At 47.4% G+C, this 19,011-nt stretch overlaps 1 protein-coding gene across 4 annotated transcripts in view; it reads left to right on the top strand.

Annotated features, from left to right (window-relative positions):
• The window catches only part of LOC119455380 (uncharacterized), a 63,223-nt gene extending 55,235 nt beyond the window's left edge, over window positions 1–7,988 (top strand). For 2 of the 4 annotated variants that reach the window (XM_037716773.2, XM_037716775.2), the window contains exon 2: window positions 968–7,988. In XM_037716773.2, coding sequence (XP_037572701.1) covers window positions 968–1,638 — 671 coding nt within the window. In that variant the 3' untranslated portion in view covers window positions 1,639–7,988. Of the gene's footprint in view, window positions 1–964 lie in introns of all 4 variants that reach the window. The other 2 variants (XM_037716772.2, XM_037716774.2) reach the window with 1 other exon arrangement.
• The last annotated feature ends 11,023 nt before the right edge of the window (window positions 7,989–19,011 follow it).

Below are 19,011 nucleotides of genomic sequence, written 5' to 3'. Positions count from 1 at the left end.
CGCACAATTCCATGTTAGTCCAATGTAATCTTTTCTTCGGCTTGAAGATGTTTCGTAGGTGACATCTGAAGTGCTCGTGGGGAACTTGGCTTCATGATTAGGTTTCGTGACCACGTTGTACGTGGTTACGAAACTTGTACGTGGCAGTTGTACACCTCTACACCTGCACATATAGCGTATTCATCACTTACGTATGCCGCACACGTACATAGTGACATTTGCCTCATCGACATGTGCTGCCTTTGTGTGACACATTGATAGTTGTGACGTCCGGCTTATTAAAGAAAAAGCTGCATCGTGAATTGGGCTATGCCCGGTGACCTAACCATGCTCGCATTTTTTTTTTGTCTCTCTGTAAGAGTGAATCTCGGTCCAAGCTTTTAATAGATTTCGTTATCATGGATCGGGGGAACTATCAACTACACAAGGGCACCGGCTTTTACGAGGACTTTTTCTTAGTATACAATGACTTTATCTTATCGGCGGGCTATCGCCGGGTAGACTCGTCTTTTCCAGAGTCGTTACGAAGGTTCTAGAATCGGCAAGCTTCTTTTTGTGTGTGTATGTATGTGCCTTCGCCGATATGGCTAGAACAGAGGGAACTGGGACTACGTCTATTTCGCTGGCTCCGACGATATACCGTAGCGCAGATGAAGGCTTGGTTTCCGGAAACTCGGCAACACAGTGGTGTTATCACAGAGAGCGAATTCAGCGGGTGACAGTCTTGACTGTGCAGCTATAGTCATTATCGTAAGCCCTGAGCAAGGAAGCATTGTTGTGGTTTCTTTATACGCTTCAAGGAACGGCACGCATGGTGGATACGGGTGCAAGGGAACACGCCGGGCGCATGGGTACTACAGGTTCTGCCGCTTATTGGCTCACCTGTACCGTGGGGCAGCCTGCGATTCTTTTCTAATCCTCGTTTCGCACGTTTTCTTCTTTCTTTGTTTTGTTTCATTCGCAGCAGAGGAACACAACCGCTTTCGCGAGATGGAGCTATTTATGCGGACAACGCCGCAGCCGCTGCCCATGCTGGGCGGCTTGTCATCGCAGTTCCTGCCGCGCATCAAGGTGGAGCTGCCGGAGCCGCCCGAGTCGCCCCTGCGCAGGCTCAACACCGACTGCGGCGTCGGCAGCCTCAGCAACAACTGCGACGACAGCCCGCTGGACGTCCGGATCCACCCGCGCTCGCCTAACGGCAGCGCCAGCAACGGCGGGAGATGCGCCCGGGGCTCGGCCACCGTCGGCGGAGCGCCCATGGTCGACAACGGGGAGGTCGAGGAGATCGTCGCCAGCGTGGAGCTGGCCGATGACAGCACGGGCGGTGACGTGCTCGAGGACCGCAACAACTGCACGCCCACCGGCGCAGCCGCCGGCGCAGCCAGGATGCCGTACGCTGCGGCAGCCCGCGCGGTCGCCGAGCGGCAGCTGGTGGAGCTGCAGCGCCTGCACGCCGAGGAAGAGCACAAGCTCAAGGTCGAGCTGCTCAAGAAGCAGCACATGGTCGCCGACCTGCAGAGGAAGTACTGGCGCATGAAGGTCAAAGCGCTCGCGCAGAAGGCCTCGTCCGCGCCTTCCTCGTACCATGCCTGTGAGAACAAGTCCGTCGAGGAAGATGAGTCGGACTCGCCGGACTGACGGGACGGATGGCCTAGTGTGACCCCCTCCCCCACCCCCGGGCTTCTCCAGTTTTGTGGGTGTTTGTGTGTGTGTTCGTGCGTGTGTGTACATAGTCGATACGTTGTGATTTCTATCTTCCACGGAGTGCCATGCGAACATACGACTTTTGCTCATGCTCATGTCTGGTCATAATTGTGAAAGCGCCGCTGTTTATCTTATTCCTTTTATCTCTATCTGCCTCTTCCTTATCCATTTGTCACTAGCGCTTTATTTGGCAGTAGCACCACGTGCTCTATGCTTCGTTTGGTTCAGTTATGAATGCCGTGTGATCCGAAGAGCACGGGGGCACGTTCTGTATGCTATTCGCCTGATTAACCCCTCTCGAACGACTGACACGTTCACGAAAGCAGTAAAGCGCCTTCTAGCCCCCTGCGATTAACTGAGGAACTGCCGAGCTGCGCGAACGAGTGAATGTATGTCATGAAAAACTGCAGCTGAAGCGAAAGAAACCCTTGCAGATTATAACCTTTGGTCTATGGTATACTCCGCCCGTCGGCTAGTCACCAGCTTCAGAGCAAGCGGGTTTGAGGATTTGTCGCGTTAAGATACGAGTGCGCCGCTGCTTTTAGGTTTCTTTCCAGTCTTCCAACAGAGCTGAACTAAGCGTCCTTCGTGCTGATCATGTGGTACCGATGAGTATTATCCAGGAATCGTATTTTGCCCTATACGCACTGTTCGTAGCCCGGGTCCCACTTGCGAAAAAGTCATGGCGCCTTGGAAGGTAGTCTGTCAAACCACCTTGGTTAGAGGACGACTCGCCCTTCGCGCAGAGATCAAAGTCATTATCGTTTGTGATTTCTAGTTTGTGTTAGTTTTGTTAGTCAGCAGTGCCTATCTCGTTGTCTCGGGCTCCGCATATGTGGTCAGTAACTACGACACCTGGATGATCATTTCCGGCACTGCGCGTCTTAGAACCGCATTATGAAGTATTTCAATTGATTCGTTGTCACCTGTGAGAGCTTTAGGAGCTTAAGTGTGCCTTCCCAACGGTCGTCTCCGCGTTGCAAGCTCACTTTACACGGCCGGTGAAAAACGCTAAACGAAATAGTATGATGCAGCTATCAGCAAGCCGAGGTGTTACTAACTTTCTTTCTTCATCACGTTACCATACGGTTTATCCTTTCGTTATTCTTGTCGAGCACTAAAGAATGACGTCTTATGTGTGTCCAGCTCGAAGACAGTGCTTTAACCCACGATACGAGACCTCAAATTGCGCAGTCGTTATCACCTGTGCCCCATTCCAAGAAAAAAAAAAAGAAAGTATAGGCAAAAGGATCTGACCGTCTTTTGACATTCGTTTTTCTTATTTATCCTTTCCAAGAGGCAAACGATTTAGAAGGTCGAAATGTGCCGTGAGGAGGCCACTAAGATAGTCCAGCGCGACGACATATCGTACCCTGTGGCGTATTGTAACTGTATAATTATTTTAGGTAGGTCTACACTAGAAACACCGCTTACCGTTTAGCTTCTTGTATGAAATGACACTGTCTCTTCTTTATAGCTTTTTTTTGTCCGTCCTTTTGCGGCCAAACTGAAATGCAGTTGTGAGCAGAAGCATCCCAGTGCCGATATTAGGGCAGTCTACTAGCAGCAAAGTGCAGGACATTGTGCAATCCAGCTCGAAACCTTACGCTTTTTTTTTTACCGTAGGGATTCACGGCTGATATGCGGTTTCTTTTTACAGTAACCGCTTGCATTGCAGCAAACCATTACGTGCTCCTGAACGGCCGTCGCAATAAGCCGTTTGAAGAACTAGCACCCGCTCTTTGCCAAAGCTAAGCTGAGCTTCCAGTCAAAGTCTGTGCCAATTTTTAGAACCTGTTGTATACTGCTACTGATTCTACTCTGCGCCTTATAGTCAGGCGAAACGTGAATTTGAAGAGTGCTTGCGAACTGAAGTTGCATTCTCCTGCGAATGTCGTCGTCATAGTGATCTTATGCTATCTCTAACCGGGATACGGAATGAGTGCAAATAGGCAAGCTCTACAAGCGGAATTCTTTCTAGAACTCGCGTTTCCGGCGGCGATCTGTCGACGCGGAGCCCCCTCACACGCGTCGGATACGCCGATTTGTGATTGAAATCTGCGATCACGTAATATTGTTTTCAGGCTGTTCGGCAATTAACGTCTCCATATTAATGTGTTTTCAGCGATCCACGCAAGCATAGTGATTTTTTATTGCCGGATATCGTCAATAATGAAAGAAACCGTCGCTGTGTGTAGTTGTGTATGATAATCGGACAAACGCCTATTTCCGCTTTCTCGAGTGATTATGGTGGAACTTCATCTGCAACGTTGCAACCATATAATTCAGTGTCGCGGAAGTGCTTGCGTGCTGTGAATGTACTGAATGTTTATACATGATGGCTTTACTTTTTTTTTATCAATTTCGCATTAACTTTGGGATTTCGGTACTGTATATAGCTGGAACGGAAACATGACCTTACACCTGCATTTCTATGCAGATATGAAAAACAGTGTTAGGATGTTCGTGCAAATATAACTTCAATTTTGTTGCGTAAGAGTAGCCATCGCAGCTTCCACTTGCTGTGGCAATAGAGCTCTCTGCTGTAGGTTCGTGTGACGTGCCACGACCATTGAACAACATTCAAAGTACTGGAGAGGGCATGTTAAAGGGACGCCGACGAATTAACTCCTGAATCAATTACGGCTGGTAAACGAATCTTTCAAAACTAAATTTTCATTCGTCTCGTACAAAAACGTTTGTTACTAAGAGACAATCTGAAGGTCAGGCTTTCTTGAATCTCGCACGCAAGCCGCAGAAATGATGCGTCTCTGTCACGTGATGAATTTTAATGCATTTTCTTCTGTTTGAGCTGTTTCGGCACGCGCAAAGTTCTCAAAGCACGCTAGGCTCAGGCGTTGGTTGTTTTAGGATCGAGTATGTTCTTTTTCGACAAGCGCTTCCCAAGATGAGCTTCCCGAGAAGACGTTAAGACCAGAAGAAACATGAGGTGACGTAGAGATGTTGCGAAAAATCCTAGGTGACGTCTTCACTCGTGTACGGTTGTTACGTCCTCTCCTGGCTTACCAAGCTCACCTGGCGGCAAGAGTAAACTGCTTGCTATTTTAGTTGCGTAATTTATCATTTCATCGCGACTTAATACTTCTCTTCGGCGTCCCTTTAGCATGCCGTTTATTGTTTAAGCGCCTGATTAGCAAAAGAAGCGTTAGTGAAATACGGAACCAATTGTTCGTTTCTGATACGAGTGTATCCATTAGGTGTACCTCGTGCTTTCTTACGTCTTGCCGTCGTAGCTGTTTTTTGTTTATTTATTTGCTTCGCTATCTTCAAGTGGGCTAGCCTGAATCCGCACGGACAAGAACACCGTGCTGTAGGGCTGGTCATAAAGGGCAGCCGACGTCTTTTTCAGGTGTGCAGTCATAGACGAATGAAACTCCAACAAGATCTTAGAGTAGAACAGCTTTCCCAATAACTAAAGAGCGCGATTTCGCGTCGTTACTTATCCGGTGGCCGAAAATGGTACAGGCCGGACAATAAACGTGCCAGCCGAAATCATGCTTATATTACAAGTACTGGCAAAAGCGAAAACAAAAAGCGTTTAGTTGACCCTAAGTTCGCATTTCAATTGTCAATGACTGCACACAATGTACGATTTTACCCTCTCCGTGTCAGGCAATCGGGCATGCAATTGCGTGTGTAAATGGGCGAGGAGCTATTGCCTGAACATCGGGCCCAGTAAACAAGGCGTGACTAAAAATAGGGCAGAAGGGATTCGCCATCAGAGTGCGTGATCTGCGAGTAGGAACGCATGCGCTGTGAGCTCAAAAATTAAGGCGAGAGCTAACGGCGGAGGAAAAACATGCCGTCCGGCAATTTGGCAAGCGAGCGCTGGTGGCCGCAGCTTAGGCGTACCGAAACAGCGGCAATTGTAAATGACGGCAGTTGTGTCAATGAAATAGCACTTCCTTACGAAAGTACCGACGGGAGGCTTTTGTCACCTAAACATTTATCACGCATTAGAACAAAATAAGCAGGTGGTCGACGATGCACTATTTAGCCGATACTCTTTTTTTTCCCCGTGCTGTGTGCTTTGGCACAAGAACAGTTACCAGTCCTTTATCTCCAATGACTCAACTTAGTACACCTGCGGCCAACAGGAGAGGAAACGCTGAGTTTTCAAACAACGATTGCTCGTCGCTTCTAGTCTGACACCTATAGTAACCTCCTTTTGCAGACTTCGCTTCGTTCAACACTGTCGGTGTTCGGTCTTACATGCGAAGCCGTTATAACTTCCTGAACCCCAGTTCAAGAGTATCCCTGGATCGTGGTCGCGGGTTTATGTCCAAGTACCAATGTGTCAGTGAAACATTTAGCAATGTTATAGACGCACACCAAAATCTAAACAATTATTGTTTCGTGTCGCCTGTCCACGAATATTCTTTTGTGGAAAAAAAATGAAGAACCAAAACGGATGCTCGTTCTTGCAAGAGTGAAATTTCTTTACTGTTCCTCCAGTGACCCAGTGAAAATATTCACGAAGAGGAAATTTAGCTGATTTAGAGAGGACATTATTGTATATTTATCCACATTCTCCCTTCAGTGAGTAAATTTTTAAGCTGGAAATTCCTCGTGGAGTGCTGAATAAACCAAACTAAAAGCGTAATGAGCATCTTCGCATAGGGATAACAAATATAAAACATTTAGCCGTGTTCCAGTATGACGGATAGTGACAACGTTGTACCTCTTCTACTCGCACCTGCTAAAGGCCGCTGCACAAACCGGGCAAATATGTGATGTTATGACGCAGCAGCCGGTACTGTGTTACTTGAACGCGGTGGTCGAAATCGTTTGAACGCAATGCGCTTCCTGTATAGTATCATATACGTCGCATGCAAGGTGGCCGACAGCAACGCTCGAATAATGTTTTAACAACTTGCGCGTCGTACGGTGTTTATTTCGAAAATTTAAGAAGAAAAATGTGTGCTACTGTGTGCCACAAATAGACATTAAGCTCAGAAATGCCTTTTTTCTTTTGTTTTTATATCGACCACACGTCCCTTTGACTTTAAAGAAATAGTACTTTGTACGACGTTTGCAATACCAAACTAGTTGTCCTACATTTAACTCCGCTTTGGCAATTTCCTGTACTAATGGCCAATGACATCCAACGTATTCCATTGAGGCGTACGAGCATTCTCTAAACTAGAGTTACACACATGACAAGGAGTTACTGCCGCGAAAGAAGTCGCCACCACCGGCTTTCTAACAGTGCGGGTCCCAAATGTTCATCGAAAATGTTCGGCTTAAATTTCAAGCGAAGTAGCTCGGCAAACGACAGAGCCCAGTTCGAAAGAAATAATATTGCTGACCGTTATCTCGTTTCAGAGAATGGTAACCTCGTGACCACGTCGTCACGAGGTGATCACGTCGTCAGAGAAGTAACGCTTTTTTCTTTGCTGATTGGTTGCCGTCTGCAAAAACTACTCCATGATTTAACTTTCCCTTAAAGAACAAGAAAGAAAGAAATAGACAAAGAAAGAAAAGGCTGCCTTTGAAGGAACGCACTATTAGCCGCAGTTTAACTTCAATGTCGCTAATTGTCTTTCAGCAAGCTAGCCTCTGGCTTCACTTATAGTGAGTGCACGAAAATGTTTTTTTCCCTCTCATTTTGAAGGCTCACATTGCGAAGATTTATACGTACACGGGCAGGTGGGTGTCGTCTTCTCGAGAAGCGAAGTTGCGTTTGTGCGAGATTTAGCGTGCTGGTCACGCCACCAAGGTCCTCCTGTACCGACCGGCGCGCATGTCCCAAGCTGGTCGTCGCTATATTGTGCCAAGGTCGTCGTCGAATAGGCTCACTTTTTCTCTCGCTATTGCAGTAAGGCAATGTCTTCTTGTTTTTCTCTGTATTTCTGGCTTTCTTGTTTTTGTGATGCAGTCTCAATATCTTGCCGCATTGCTATTGCTGCAAGAAGCTTCGACATCCTAGTGCCTCTTTTCTCAACTCTATCTGAACCGTTGTGTCGCTTTTTTTCCCTGCGTTACAAAGCGGATGTCGAAATTTATTACTTTAGGGCAAAGGTGTCTGTATGTGTGTGTATGTGTGAGCTTAATGCGAAAGCGTAATTTTAATTTGTTCTTTGCCATTCTAAGCAAGGGAACGAGAATGAGTGTACGAAAAAAAAAAAAGAGCCACGTGTGCTTTGCGAGCCTGCGGCGACTTACTCTGTGATCTCACATTGTTGTTGTGCCAAATGATGCTCACTTTTTTTTTTCTTTTGAACACAGCTGTACATAAAAGGAGAAATATAAGCGCCTTTTTTTTGCAACTATGACTCGCACAGTGTCTTTTAATACAAAACAATAAAGGCTTGTTCGCACAAGGAGGTGGCGCCTGCTACCCGTTTTCACGTAAGAAATAGATAAATACATCACAAGGCACACTACATCGCAAAAGGAACATTGTATAACGATGTTATGATAAATCATCGAAGCACAAAGTGTAACCACAGAGTAATACAGTTTCAGTTGTCACAAACACTAAACATGCACTACATATGCACAAGAAGCTAGCCCCGAGAGTGAAGTTGCCTTCCCGCACAAGTTTCGTTTTTTGAAGTGTTAGCGCATCAGCGGACATGCCAGATTACTGACAAGAATGACATCAAAAGCATGTCAGCTAAATAAATCGCTACCGCATTTCGGGCGCTGGCTGAAGATGCTTGGAAAGAAACAACAGAGGCCTGTATTTCTGCGCCTGGTTTCTTCAATGTGTCATGGCTTCGTGAATACAGCAGCAGCCGAAAACTCTCGGCGTCGTCGGTAAACACTTTGGAGGCGAAGCGCTAGACGTGAAATGAAGCGAAATTCAGCGAACAAGAAGTGATGACTCTGAAAAAAGAACAAGCCGTGGACACAAAAGAGTTAGGTAAGCATGCTGAAAAAATCAAAGCCCCTTTCTTAAAGAAAAATGGTTGAACGCGAAGCTTTCGCCCATGCAAACTGAATCATAGTCTAAAGCAAATGACCAAGCAACGCACCCAAGAAATGCTGAACGACCCGATGCGATGCATGTGTGATTTGATTGCTAACCATTATTTAACAATTTATCAAATCGTAACAGGATCTGTTGTTGCATATCAGTTATTTGCAGTGTTTCTTTTGATAAATCTTTCTTTCCTTTTTTTTTGATTCCAGGTGGTGAATGAAGGCTTGGCAGGTTGTGCGGGAGCTGGCATGAAGTGAAATATAATGCAAACACGTAAGCGTTGAAAGAAGCATGCATAAAACAAAACTTCTAGCTTGTGCGTTACCAAAGTTTTTTGGTGCTGCGCAGCCCTGCAACGAAAAAAACTCTTAACCTAGCACTCGACCGCGCAACACTTGAAACAGCGAAGCTGGGCGATCGGGAGTACGAACTACCTTTGGGCATGCCATGGCTTCTACTGATCGAACGCGGCCACGCACACGCTTACATAGCTATTGCCTCAAGGTCAGCACAACGCATGTAGCGTTGGTGGTTGCTATGGCTACGGCGCAAGTATTTGGGCTAGGCTAGAGTGTACTAGATTGGGGGAGTGGGTCCAACGAGGGCTCTGCGTTGAGGCATTTTTTATTGAAAATCCAGGTGGCGCCACCGTCACCTTCTTCCGAATGAGCGGCCCCGCTCGCCGGCCGGACGCTTGTCGCGTCGGAGACCCTACCGCAGCTGCATTGAGCTTTGACAGGCGGATACTCGGTGGCGGTAACACTGAGATTATTTCCCACCGATCTATTGTAAATAAAATGGAAAAAGAGCGGCGGAAAGAACGCAAACGACGCAACAACGACGGTGCGTCGAGCAGACGACAGCTACTCAACCCGCGAGCTCGCCTCAGCCAATGAGCGCTGCCGAAACAGCCGGAGCCAACGTTTATTGGCCGGAGATTCTGAAGACGGCGACGGCAGCGCCGCCACATTTTCCGTGTTTTTTGCTTCATCCTCGCCGCTTGCTAAGGCGTCCGCTGGATCCACTCCCCCTTCTAGTACACTCTACCTAGGCTAAGCACTACCAAAGTCATCCCCATCATTTTCCGGAAGTGCGCGCGAACTTTTCATCTTATTACTCATGATGATGATAATTTCTTTTCCCGCGTCTCGGACTTACGGCCGTCACTGCGCGTTGCATAGCGCTGCTTGCAACACCGACACCGCGTTGCAATGTCGACAAGGCGTTCCAGCAGACCCGCTCCGTGAATGCGTCTCTCTCTCTCTTTCGCTATAGTTTTCTTTATCTCTCTCTCCCGAGCATATCGCGCTAAATCTCTCCTTCCCCTCGTAGAGCGCGTGAGAACGCTCCAGTTGTGGACGAAGACGACGACGCTCGAACGCAGTCATTTGGTTCGCAGAAGTGCATGTTCTGCAAGTGTGGCTGTATAGCCTACAATAAAGGAAATGAAACAAAGTGGCTGCATAGCCTAGTGGTTACGACGCTCGCCTGGGTGCGCGGGCTCGAATCCCGCCTCGGCAAGAAATTTTATTTTCTTTCGTTCTTCATTGCTGATGATGGTAGTTTCTTGATACGAACCACAAATTACGGCTGGCTTAAACAGCTTCGCTGTTAATAAAACGATGAAGGGTGGCACACTGAATGACTATTTTGGAGTGATGCAGGATAAATAATATTTCACGCTGGATTTCAGCCATATACTGTGAAAAATGGCTGGCATGCATGCAGTGGAAAGCTATTGGTGAAATTGTTAGCTTCACTTTGCACAGAGCATATAGGCTCCACTAATGCATATCACATGATATCTAGTGTTACGGCACGGCCGCTGGATCAAAAAAAAAAAAAAAAAAGGTGTGGCCTGCCGCGTCGGGCGCGTTGAAATGCGAGCGAATGTGACAGCCGTAGTTGAATTGTCGGCCGCTTTGCTGGGCCGAACTACAGTGGCTAGAATTCTAGCCACTGTAGCCGAACGGCGCTAGTAATCGGCGATGGAACGCGCCGTCGGCTTGCACGCGCGACGGCGTTCCAAGCGCGTTCCTGACGCATTTGCTATGCCGATTCCAGACAACAGCCCCCGACGTGTGGCGCCGCGGCGGGTCACACCGTTTTCGATGCAAGCGGCAGGCCGCACATTTTTTTTTATCCAGCGGCAGTGGTTAAGGTAACAGCCACCTATACATCTAGCCAGTTTTTCATCGGCTTGGACTGCTAAAGTGGACTGCCTTGCTGCTTGCTGGATTGCACTCAAAGAAAGCTACGTGCAAAGAGCATTGGTGATGTGACTGTGACGGAGGCTTGAAAAATTTTTTTCACTCTGCTACCGGACATATTTATGTTCAAACCGTCATATTTTTGTTCAAAGAAACTATCATTTTGCATTGTGTTTTACGTAACTTCTACAGCCAAATGCTGACATGAAATATTGTTTATGCTGCATCGTTTGTAATTTTCCGAAATTTTGTCTGCCATTTGGTTCAATTGGGCAATGCACAATCGTTTTGGACAGCCCCTAATACTATGCTCTGATAATTGGCTTGAAGAATGTACAAGTTCAGAGCTAGTGTCCATGTCTTTTCTTCATCATCCTGTGTGCTCGCACTATTATTTCGCCGTGGTACTTCCCTGCACCAACTTCCCCGCATTCTGTTATTCTGCAGCAACAGGCGACATTTTCAAAAGAGCTGCATTTTGTCCTGTGTCTACAACCTTGATGACGGAAACCTCAAAATACATCAGCATAGGAAATTATCGCGAATGTAAAACAGCCAAATTTGCCTGTCCATCTCGAACTGGTGAAATTGGGTCTACAGCCAGGTGTAGTGAGTAATGGGTGACCAAGGTGTATTTGTGTCGGTGACTACTCAAGCACAGCAAGTATCTTGCAATGTCTAGTACCTATGAACACAGCTTCGTTTTGTGCTGAAGCAAGCGTCTAATAACTGTTTTTGTACCTGCAAACACTCCAGTAGTGTTTGTGACTGTAACTGCGACTGCTGAAGTAAGCCTTTAGTAATTTTTGATGCCGAATGAATTTCTTAAAGCTTTAGTATTTTTACAGTGTGTGACCACTGAAGCAAGCCTGCAGAAAGCCTGGAGTAACTTCCTTGATATCTAAGGCACATGAGAATATTTTAGCAAATCTTGCATTTATGTGCCTGGGACTGCTGAATTGGCCCCATCCCGCAGTAGGCCTCCTATTAACTTCCTTTGTGCCCTCTACCCTTACAGAGGGCTTTTAAAATTCGTTTACTGGCTGAGGTGCATTTGTAAAATATTAGCTCAACTGAAATTATCTCATCACTAGTCGAAAGTGTCAATGTTTGCTCTGGTGTCCTTTACCAGAATTTGTCATGGATGCAGAACGCATTTGCACTATGAATGGGTGACCCTACAGCAGCTGTTTGTGTCTATGACCGCTGAACTAGTCTCAAGTAACTTCGTTAACGCGTAATGTACTTGCGACAGCTTGAGCATTATTTGTGTTAGTTTGGGTAACTACTAAAGACGGCCTGCAGAAACGCTCTAGTAACTTCCTTAGTGGCTAACATATGTGAACGTTTCAGGAAATTTAGCGTTGATGTACCCACGACCACTGAAATGAGCCGGCAGCAAGCATCGTAACGTATGTACTTGCTTGACCGCGAGTTCTTAAATTTTCTTGCTAGCCAAAGTGCATTTGTAAACAGTTTAGTTGCTGCACTCTTTCACTTGCCATGGTGCATCGTAACCTCTAATGGCTGAGCTTGTATAATCAAATTATTGAGTCTTATTTGTTTGCATTGATGTGCCTTACTGAAAACTACTGTGTGCATTTGAGAGTTGAACTTGTGATCTTCCTGCAGCTGTTTTATTGCAATAAACATATTTCAGTGAGATTGACAAATGATTCAGCAGCCTGCAATACTTAGTTGTGTAGCTTCGTTCCTGTTAGCACAAAAAAGTATAGCTGCAATTGCTTGACCTGACTTAATACACTTTATACTATATGCTTTGATTTATAGCATTTTTATCAAGTTTTATGTAATGTATTAGTTTCCGTAGCAGGGAATTGTGTGCACAGCGCTTAGCTGCACTGCAACCTTCTTTAGCCATGCAGTTCCTTTTCATCCTGCACCACAAGCCAACACAAAACCAGGCCAAGCTTACCTCGTAAGTGGTATGTGGATGGGTAAATGCTGCAGGCCTACTGCACTGCTAAGGCTCATATTCTGAGCAACGTCCCTATTAGGTTAATTTATGATCAATATGGACGTTCTATGGATGTCCTAAATCCGCAAATAAATCTCCCAGAAGCGTCCTACATGCTGATAAAAATATCCTTAGGACGTAATCGGGACTCTGCAATGAGAATATTCACGTGTAAACATTTCTTTGGCGTCCCAATATCCCGTTAGAACGCTCATGGGACCTTTCGAGGAACGTACATTCGCGTGCATGGGACGATCCCATGGACATCCTAAAATGATTCACAGGGTTTTTGCGAATATCGAAGGGAAATTCGAATGTCCTGTTTCGAACATCTGGTTGACATCTCTAGGAAGTTGGTGGTCCAATGGGTAGGTGTGCTTAGGTACAAGCAATGCCTAAAGTTGGCAAAACACGGTATGTCACCAGCGGCCTCGCAAGCAGCCGTGACGATATCGTACCCTTTCGGGCTCGACACTTCAGTTTTGGAGCAGTGCTGCCATCTGACGGTGGCGCTTTCAACACTCCAGAAGGCACCGCACTGCTTGTAGTAGAGAGCGTGTCGTGGCGCTCCAAGTGCACTCACAGTAAGCTTATTTAGGGGGCATAACTCACTGTTGTCTGACCGTGAGGTCAATTCTGGATTTATCCCTAGTGTTGGCATCATTTTTGGTGTTGGCATCACCCCACATTTTTGTTGCACCAGCCCCAATTTCAAGCTTGCGCACTCGAAATTGAAGTTGGCTCACCCCAAGTTTCAAGCTGGCCCGCCCCCAAATTTAAGTTGGGCCACTTGGAAATTTCAAGTTCGCCCACCTCTAAATTTCAGCCTACCCAACCCCAAATTTCAAGGTGGCGCACCGCCAAATGTAAGTTTGCCTAGCCCAAATTTCAAGTTGACCAACCCCCAAATTTAAGTTGGTCCACCCCCTAATTTCAATGCGCCCAACCCCAAATTTCAGTTTGCTCACCCCTTCCCCAAATTTCAAGTTGGCCCACTTGCAAATTTCTAGTTAGCACACCCAGTATGGAAATTGACCCACCCCCAAATATCAAGTTGGCCACCCCCAAATTTCAGTTGGTCCACCCCTACCACAAGCTTCTCCATGAAGTTTTATAGAGCTCTATGTATCTCTATTGGTATACCCTTTCTTTTTCAAGCGAAGCTTGCATACGATAGCCTGCGCCAGCGATGTAATGCTAAAAAAAGAAAAACCAGCTGCTCTCAGAGCTGCACAGGTGATCCGCACGCGCTCGTGCCACTGCTCCCGCGTTTGTCGTCTGCTTCTACAGCTGGCTGCGTCGCCTCTAATCATTCCAGCGTAAAATTTAACTTCGCTTCTATCGTCGTAATGGGAAGGCCGCGTTTACTGGGTTATGAGCCATTGCTTAAGGTGGTGTGAGCCATTCAGTGTTTTAATGGCCACATTCATTTTTTTTTTCAAAAATTTCTTGAAAATCCATCCAGAATGAACGCGCTCGGGAAAGGGGTGGTCGTCGACTGCCGATTCTAGCGTGAGGGTTCCGAAGCCCAGGTGAAACGTCAGCGAAGAGCCGTGGACCCCGAGTCGAGGGAGCGCGACGTTGAGGACGAACGTCAGCGTCGTCTAGACCTTCAGGAACCCGACAACAGTGGTGCACGCCTCGGAAACGCTAGCGCCAACTTCCCCGGTGCGACGGCCAGGCTTCAACGCGAGTTTCTCAACCTGAACTTCGGAGCCAGCTGCAGTGCGTGTGATCGGTTGTGGTTCGAACACAACGTGGTACTCGCCAGTGCAATTCGTTCAAAGGAATACCGAAGAAACACGCGACAAGCTTCGCTTACCCCCATTTCCTCGACAGGGGAAGGGCTACTAATTTTTTAATTGTTCCTTATCACTTATAAACCTTTCAATCATCTCCATTAACACCTATAACAATTGCATGTCTTCACTTCGGAAATTACGCATTTTTCTGCAGATACGATGCATTATAGGTTTGGCATGACAGGGCTTGGGTACTCGCCAAAGAATGCAAATGCATTAATACAGCTCTTAATGGCTGCTAGTACAGTTATTCGACGTCTAGAGGCTCAGACTTGGGCTGTAGCCGGCATGTGCGTACGCGTACAATTAAGAGCGCGAGGGACTGGTGCTATGTCCCGTGACAGTAGCTCCTTTCCACTCTTAACATGCTTCTCCGCATAACAAATCTCCACAGTGGCGAAGTTAACTTAAGGAAACCGGTCATTATGCTACGCATGTTAAGCCTTTGCCTCACGCGTACTGAACGCATGTCTCGATCTGAAGTGAACTGAGTTAGGACTACAATGCCTACTCAAAAATGACTTGGATTGAAATATTACTGCGGCTAACTACCTAGCGCGTAATGGCAATTGCGATGCGGTTGTGCTGCATGAAACAAGCTCTTTCGCGGTGGAGTTGGGGATCTTTTTCGGTAGATTTAAGGCCTCTTCCATACAATCGGGAGGATTGGTCTTAAATTAGGTGTCTCTCGGAGAAAATTACCGGGAATGCGTAGAACTCTCTAAGAATGTGAATGCGAAAGCCTAGTTGGACCTTCGGTTGATCTGCTGCTTAACTTTCTGTTGTACTTTCTGCTGATCTGCTGTTGAACTGTCTGTCGAACTTTCTGCTCATCTGCTATTGAACTTTCGGAGGAACGCTCTGCTGATCTGCTGTTGAGCTTTCGGATGAACGCTATGCTTATCTGCTGTTAAACTTTGAGTTGAATTTTGTGTTGATCTGCAGAGCGGCCGCGCCCGTCACCACTTGACCAGCCCTGGGCAGCACTCTCCGAAGCTGGTTCCGCTCGCTCGGCATTGCTAGGAGCCTCCTGTTCGCCCCCGCCGGTACCTTCACCTCTCAAGGCGGCTCGTCTTGCACCTATGGCACCGGCCTCTCTCTCCACCAATTCTGCATTCCTAGAAAGCCTGCGCCGCATTAGGGCCGCATGTTGCTCTCGTCTGGCTGCTGCCGCAGCTCCATCCATAGACGCTTCCTCCGACGGCGGTTACGACGAGCAGTATTTTGAGCTGGTCTAGCCTCTTCTGCTGTGGCGTACATTCTCGGCTTTTCCCGCCCGCGACTAGGGACTGGTGCATCTTCACCCATAGCGATGTGGAATAAAGCTCTGAGCCCACGCGGCGCGCTGCGAGCGCGCTGCGAGTGTTCTGCCGCCATTTTCAGAACGTTCTACTGGCGCCGCCGCGGACATTTCCGTCCTCTTCCCCAGCGCTGCCGTTGCCCTTTCTCGCAACGCCCTCCCCTGCCACCACTGAGATTTCCCTCCTTCTCCCCAGCGCCGCCGGCGGTCGCCCTTTACTTCAACGCGCTCCTACTGCGCCGTCGTTGTGCTTTCCGTGAGCTCTCCCACTACACTACGTCGCCCTCTCTCCAGACCCTCTTCCGGCGATGCTGTTCCCCTTTAACAGCGCGCTCCATTTTTATTGCGACAGCAATTATATGGACACTCCAAGCGGATTTCTGCCGTCGTCGCCGTCGCCGTGAGGTTCCGTATAGAGTCCAACGGCGATGAAATCGTCGCCGCGCGCTGTATGCTGTACGTGCGAGTGAGAGCGCGCGAGGAACGCGCGCTTTCACTGGGAGCGAACGCACGGCGGAGCGCAAACGCGACTTCTTCCGTGGCGCGAAAGGCCGTGAGGGAGGGAGGGAGGATGGGAGGGAGAGAGAGGAGGCGACGTTTAGCTGCTGCACCGAATGCGTACTTATATAAACACGTTGCGAGGCGAGAAGGTGGTATGGACTTCCGACGCTGCTCCGAGCCGCCCCCAGAGGTACCGGCAACAGTCACCAACGCGCGCGTTTGGTGCGAATGCGGGCAAAACGCCGACGGCATCGACAACAGCTTTGCGCGTTGCTGGTGCTGCTGCATGTCCAAGTTTACACAGCTGATAAAACTACTATGCTTACTCCATGTAGCTCTCTACTAATTTGCTATCGCAATTGATGCTTCGCCTTTCGGTGAAACTGTGCCATTTTTAACAGCGAAGCTGTTCTAGCTAACCGTAAGGAGTGCCGCCTGCTGCCGCAAAACCTCGTAGAGCTATGACGTCACTGCGTTGCCTAACAACCACCTCGCAAAGCGGCGCGTGCCTCGCCTCCTCTGTGTGCCGTGCACATGTTGCCTTGACATGGGACGTTAAGGAGCGGGAAGGAGAGTATGCGCACGGCACGCGCAATGCTCGGGGGAGGGAAGGAGAAAACGAGAGCGATATAGAGAGAGAAATAAATTGTAGCAGCGCCAACGAGGCAACGCACAGAGCTCCTGCCAACACCACTCGCGTTTCCCCGTTTCCCGCGTTCGCGCCGGGGAAACGCGGGCGGCGTCGGAAGCAGCTCGGAGACGCTGCGCGCAACCGGTTTCCGCCGCCGCGCCGAGATCTGCGCATGCGCCGTGATAGCGATCAGATCTGCGCATGCGCTGACCTTGAGGATGACTTGGTAGTGTTTAGCCTAGCCCAAAAGCCAGGACTAGCTAGGTGCCCATCAGCTCTACCCTCTCTTTAGCATTGCGCCTCCAGTGCAGTTTTTTCTGCAGTTTTTCTGTGCAGTTTTTTCTGTGCCTCACAACGCGACCTTGAAACATAGAGATCTAAGACTTTCGCCTCAAAACGGGAGTTGGCCCAGGTATGTATATTTCCTATATCCGCAGCGCCAACTTGCTGATGACGGCGTCCCAGCCAAAGCCGAACAACAAATTAGTGGGTATTAAGATGTATAACTACAAAATATAGAGGAAGGCGTGTGAATTCACCGTTTGGAGCAGCTTTCATAATATTTAAGTAATTTCAATATATTACTATTAGGATGTCAAATCCTTAACTTGGCTCCGAAAATTGATACGAACTCCAAAAATGATGCCAACACTAGAGATAAATCCACAGTTGACCTCACGGTCAGACAACTGTGAGTTATGCCCCCTAAATAAGCTTACTGTGAGTGCACTTAGAGTGGCGCTTCACGTTCTCTACGACAAGCAGTGCGGCGCCTTATGAAGTTTTGAAAGTGCCACCGTCAGATGGCAGTACTATTTCAAAACTGAAGTGTCGAGCCCGAAAGGATACGATATCGTCACGGCTACTTGCGAGGCCGCTGGTGACATACCGTATTTTGCCAACTTTAGGCATTGCTTGTATCTAAGCACACCTACCCATTGGACCACCAACTTCCTAGAGATGTCAACCAGATGTTCAAAACAGGACATTCGAATTTCCTTCGATATACGTAAAAATCCTGTGAATCATTTTAGGATGTCCATGGGATCGTCCCATGCACGCGAATGTACGTTCCTAGAAAGGTCCCATGAGCGTTCTAACGGGATATTGGGACGCCAAAGAAATGTTTACATATAAATATTCTCATTGCAGAGTCCCGAGTAGGTCCTAAGGATATTTTTATCAGCATGTAGGACGCTTCTTGGACATTTATTTGTGGATTTAGGGCATCCATAGGACGTCCATGTTGATCATAAATAAACCTAGTAGGGGCATTCCTCAGAATGAGCCTTAGCAGTGCAGTAGGCCTGCAGCATTTACCCATCCACATACCACTTACGAGGTAAGCTTGGCCTGGTTTTGTGTTGGCTTTTGGTACAGGATGAAAAGGAACTGCATGGCTAAAGAAGGTTGCAGTGCAGCTAAGCGCTGTGCACACAATTCCTTGTTACGGAAACTAATACATTACATAAAACTTGATAAAAATGCTATAAATCAAAGCACATAGTATAAAGTGTGATAAGTCAGGTCAAGCAATTGCAGCTATACTTTTTTGTGCTAACAGGAACGAAGCTACACAACTAAGTATTGCAGGCTGCTGAATCCGATGATTTGTCAATCTGACACCCTATTTTGCACGAACAGATTTATTCAAGTTCTCATTTTTTCCTCGCACTGTAACTGATTGGAATGATTCTTTATTGCCTTTCGCCTCAATTTTATGTTTTTGAAACGTTATTAACTCTGTTGTATTTGCCTTGTTTACCTTTTTACTCACCCGACTTGGACCTGTACAAGGTTTGCAGTATTGAATAAATAAATAAATAAATAAATAAATAAATAAATAAATAAATAAATAAATAAATAAATAAATAAATCTCGCTAAAATACATCTAGTGCAAAAAAAAACACCTGCAGGAAGATCACAAGTTCAACT

The sequence above is a fragment of the Dermacentor silvarum genome, chromosome 6 (genome assembly GCF_013339745.2).
Source record: "Dermacentor silvarum isolate Dsil-2018 chromosome 6, BIME_Dsil_1.4, whole genome shotgun sequence".
In the NCBI taxonomy this organism is placed as follows: Eukaryota; Metazoa; Arthropoda; class Arachnida; order Ixodida; family Ixodidae; genus Dermacentor; species Dermacentor silvarum.
Note: the sequence above shows the minus strand (reverse complement) of the source record. Positions and strands in the feature narration are given on the sequence as shown.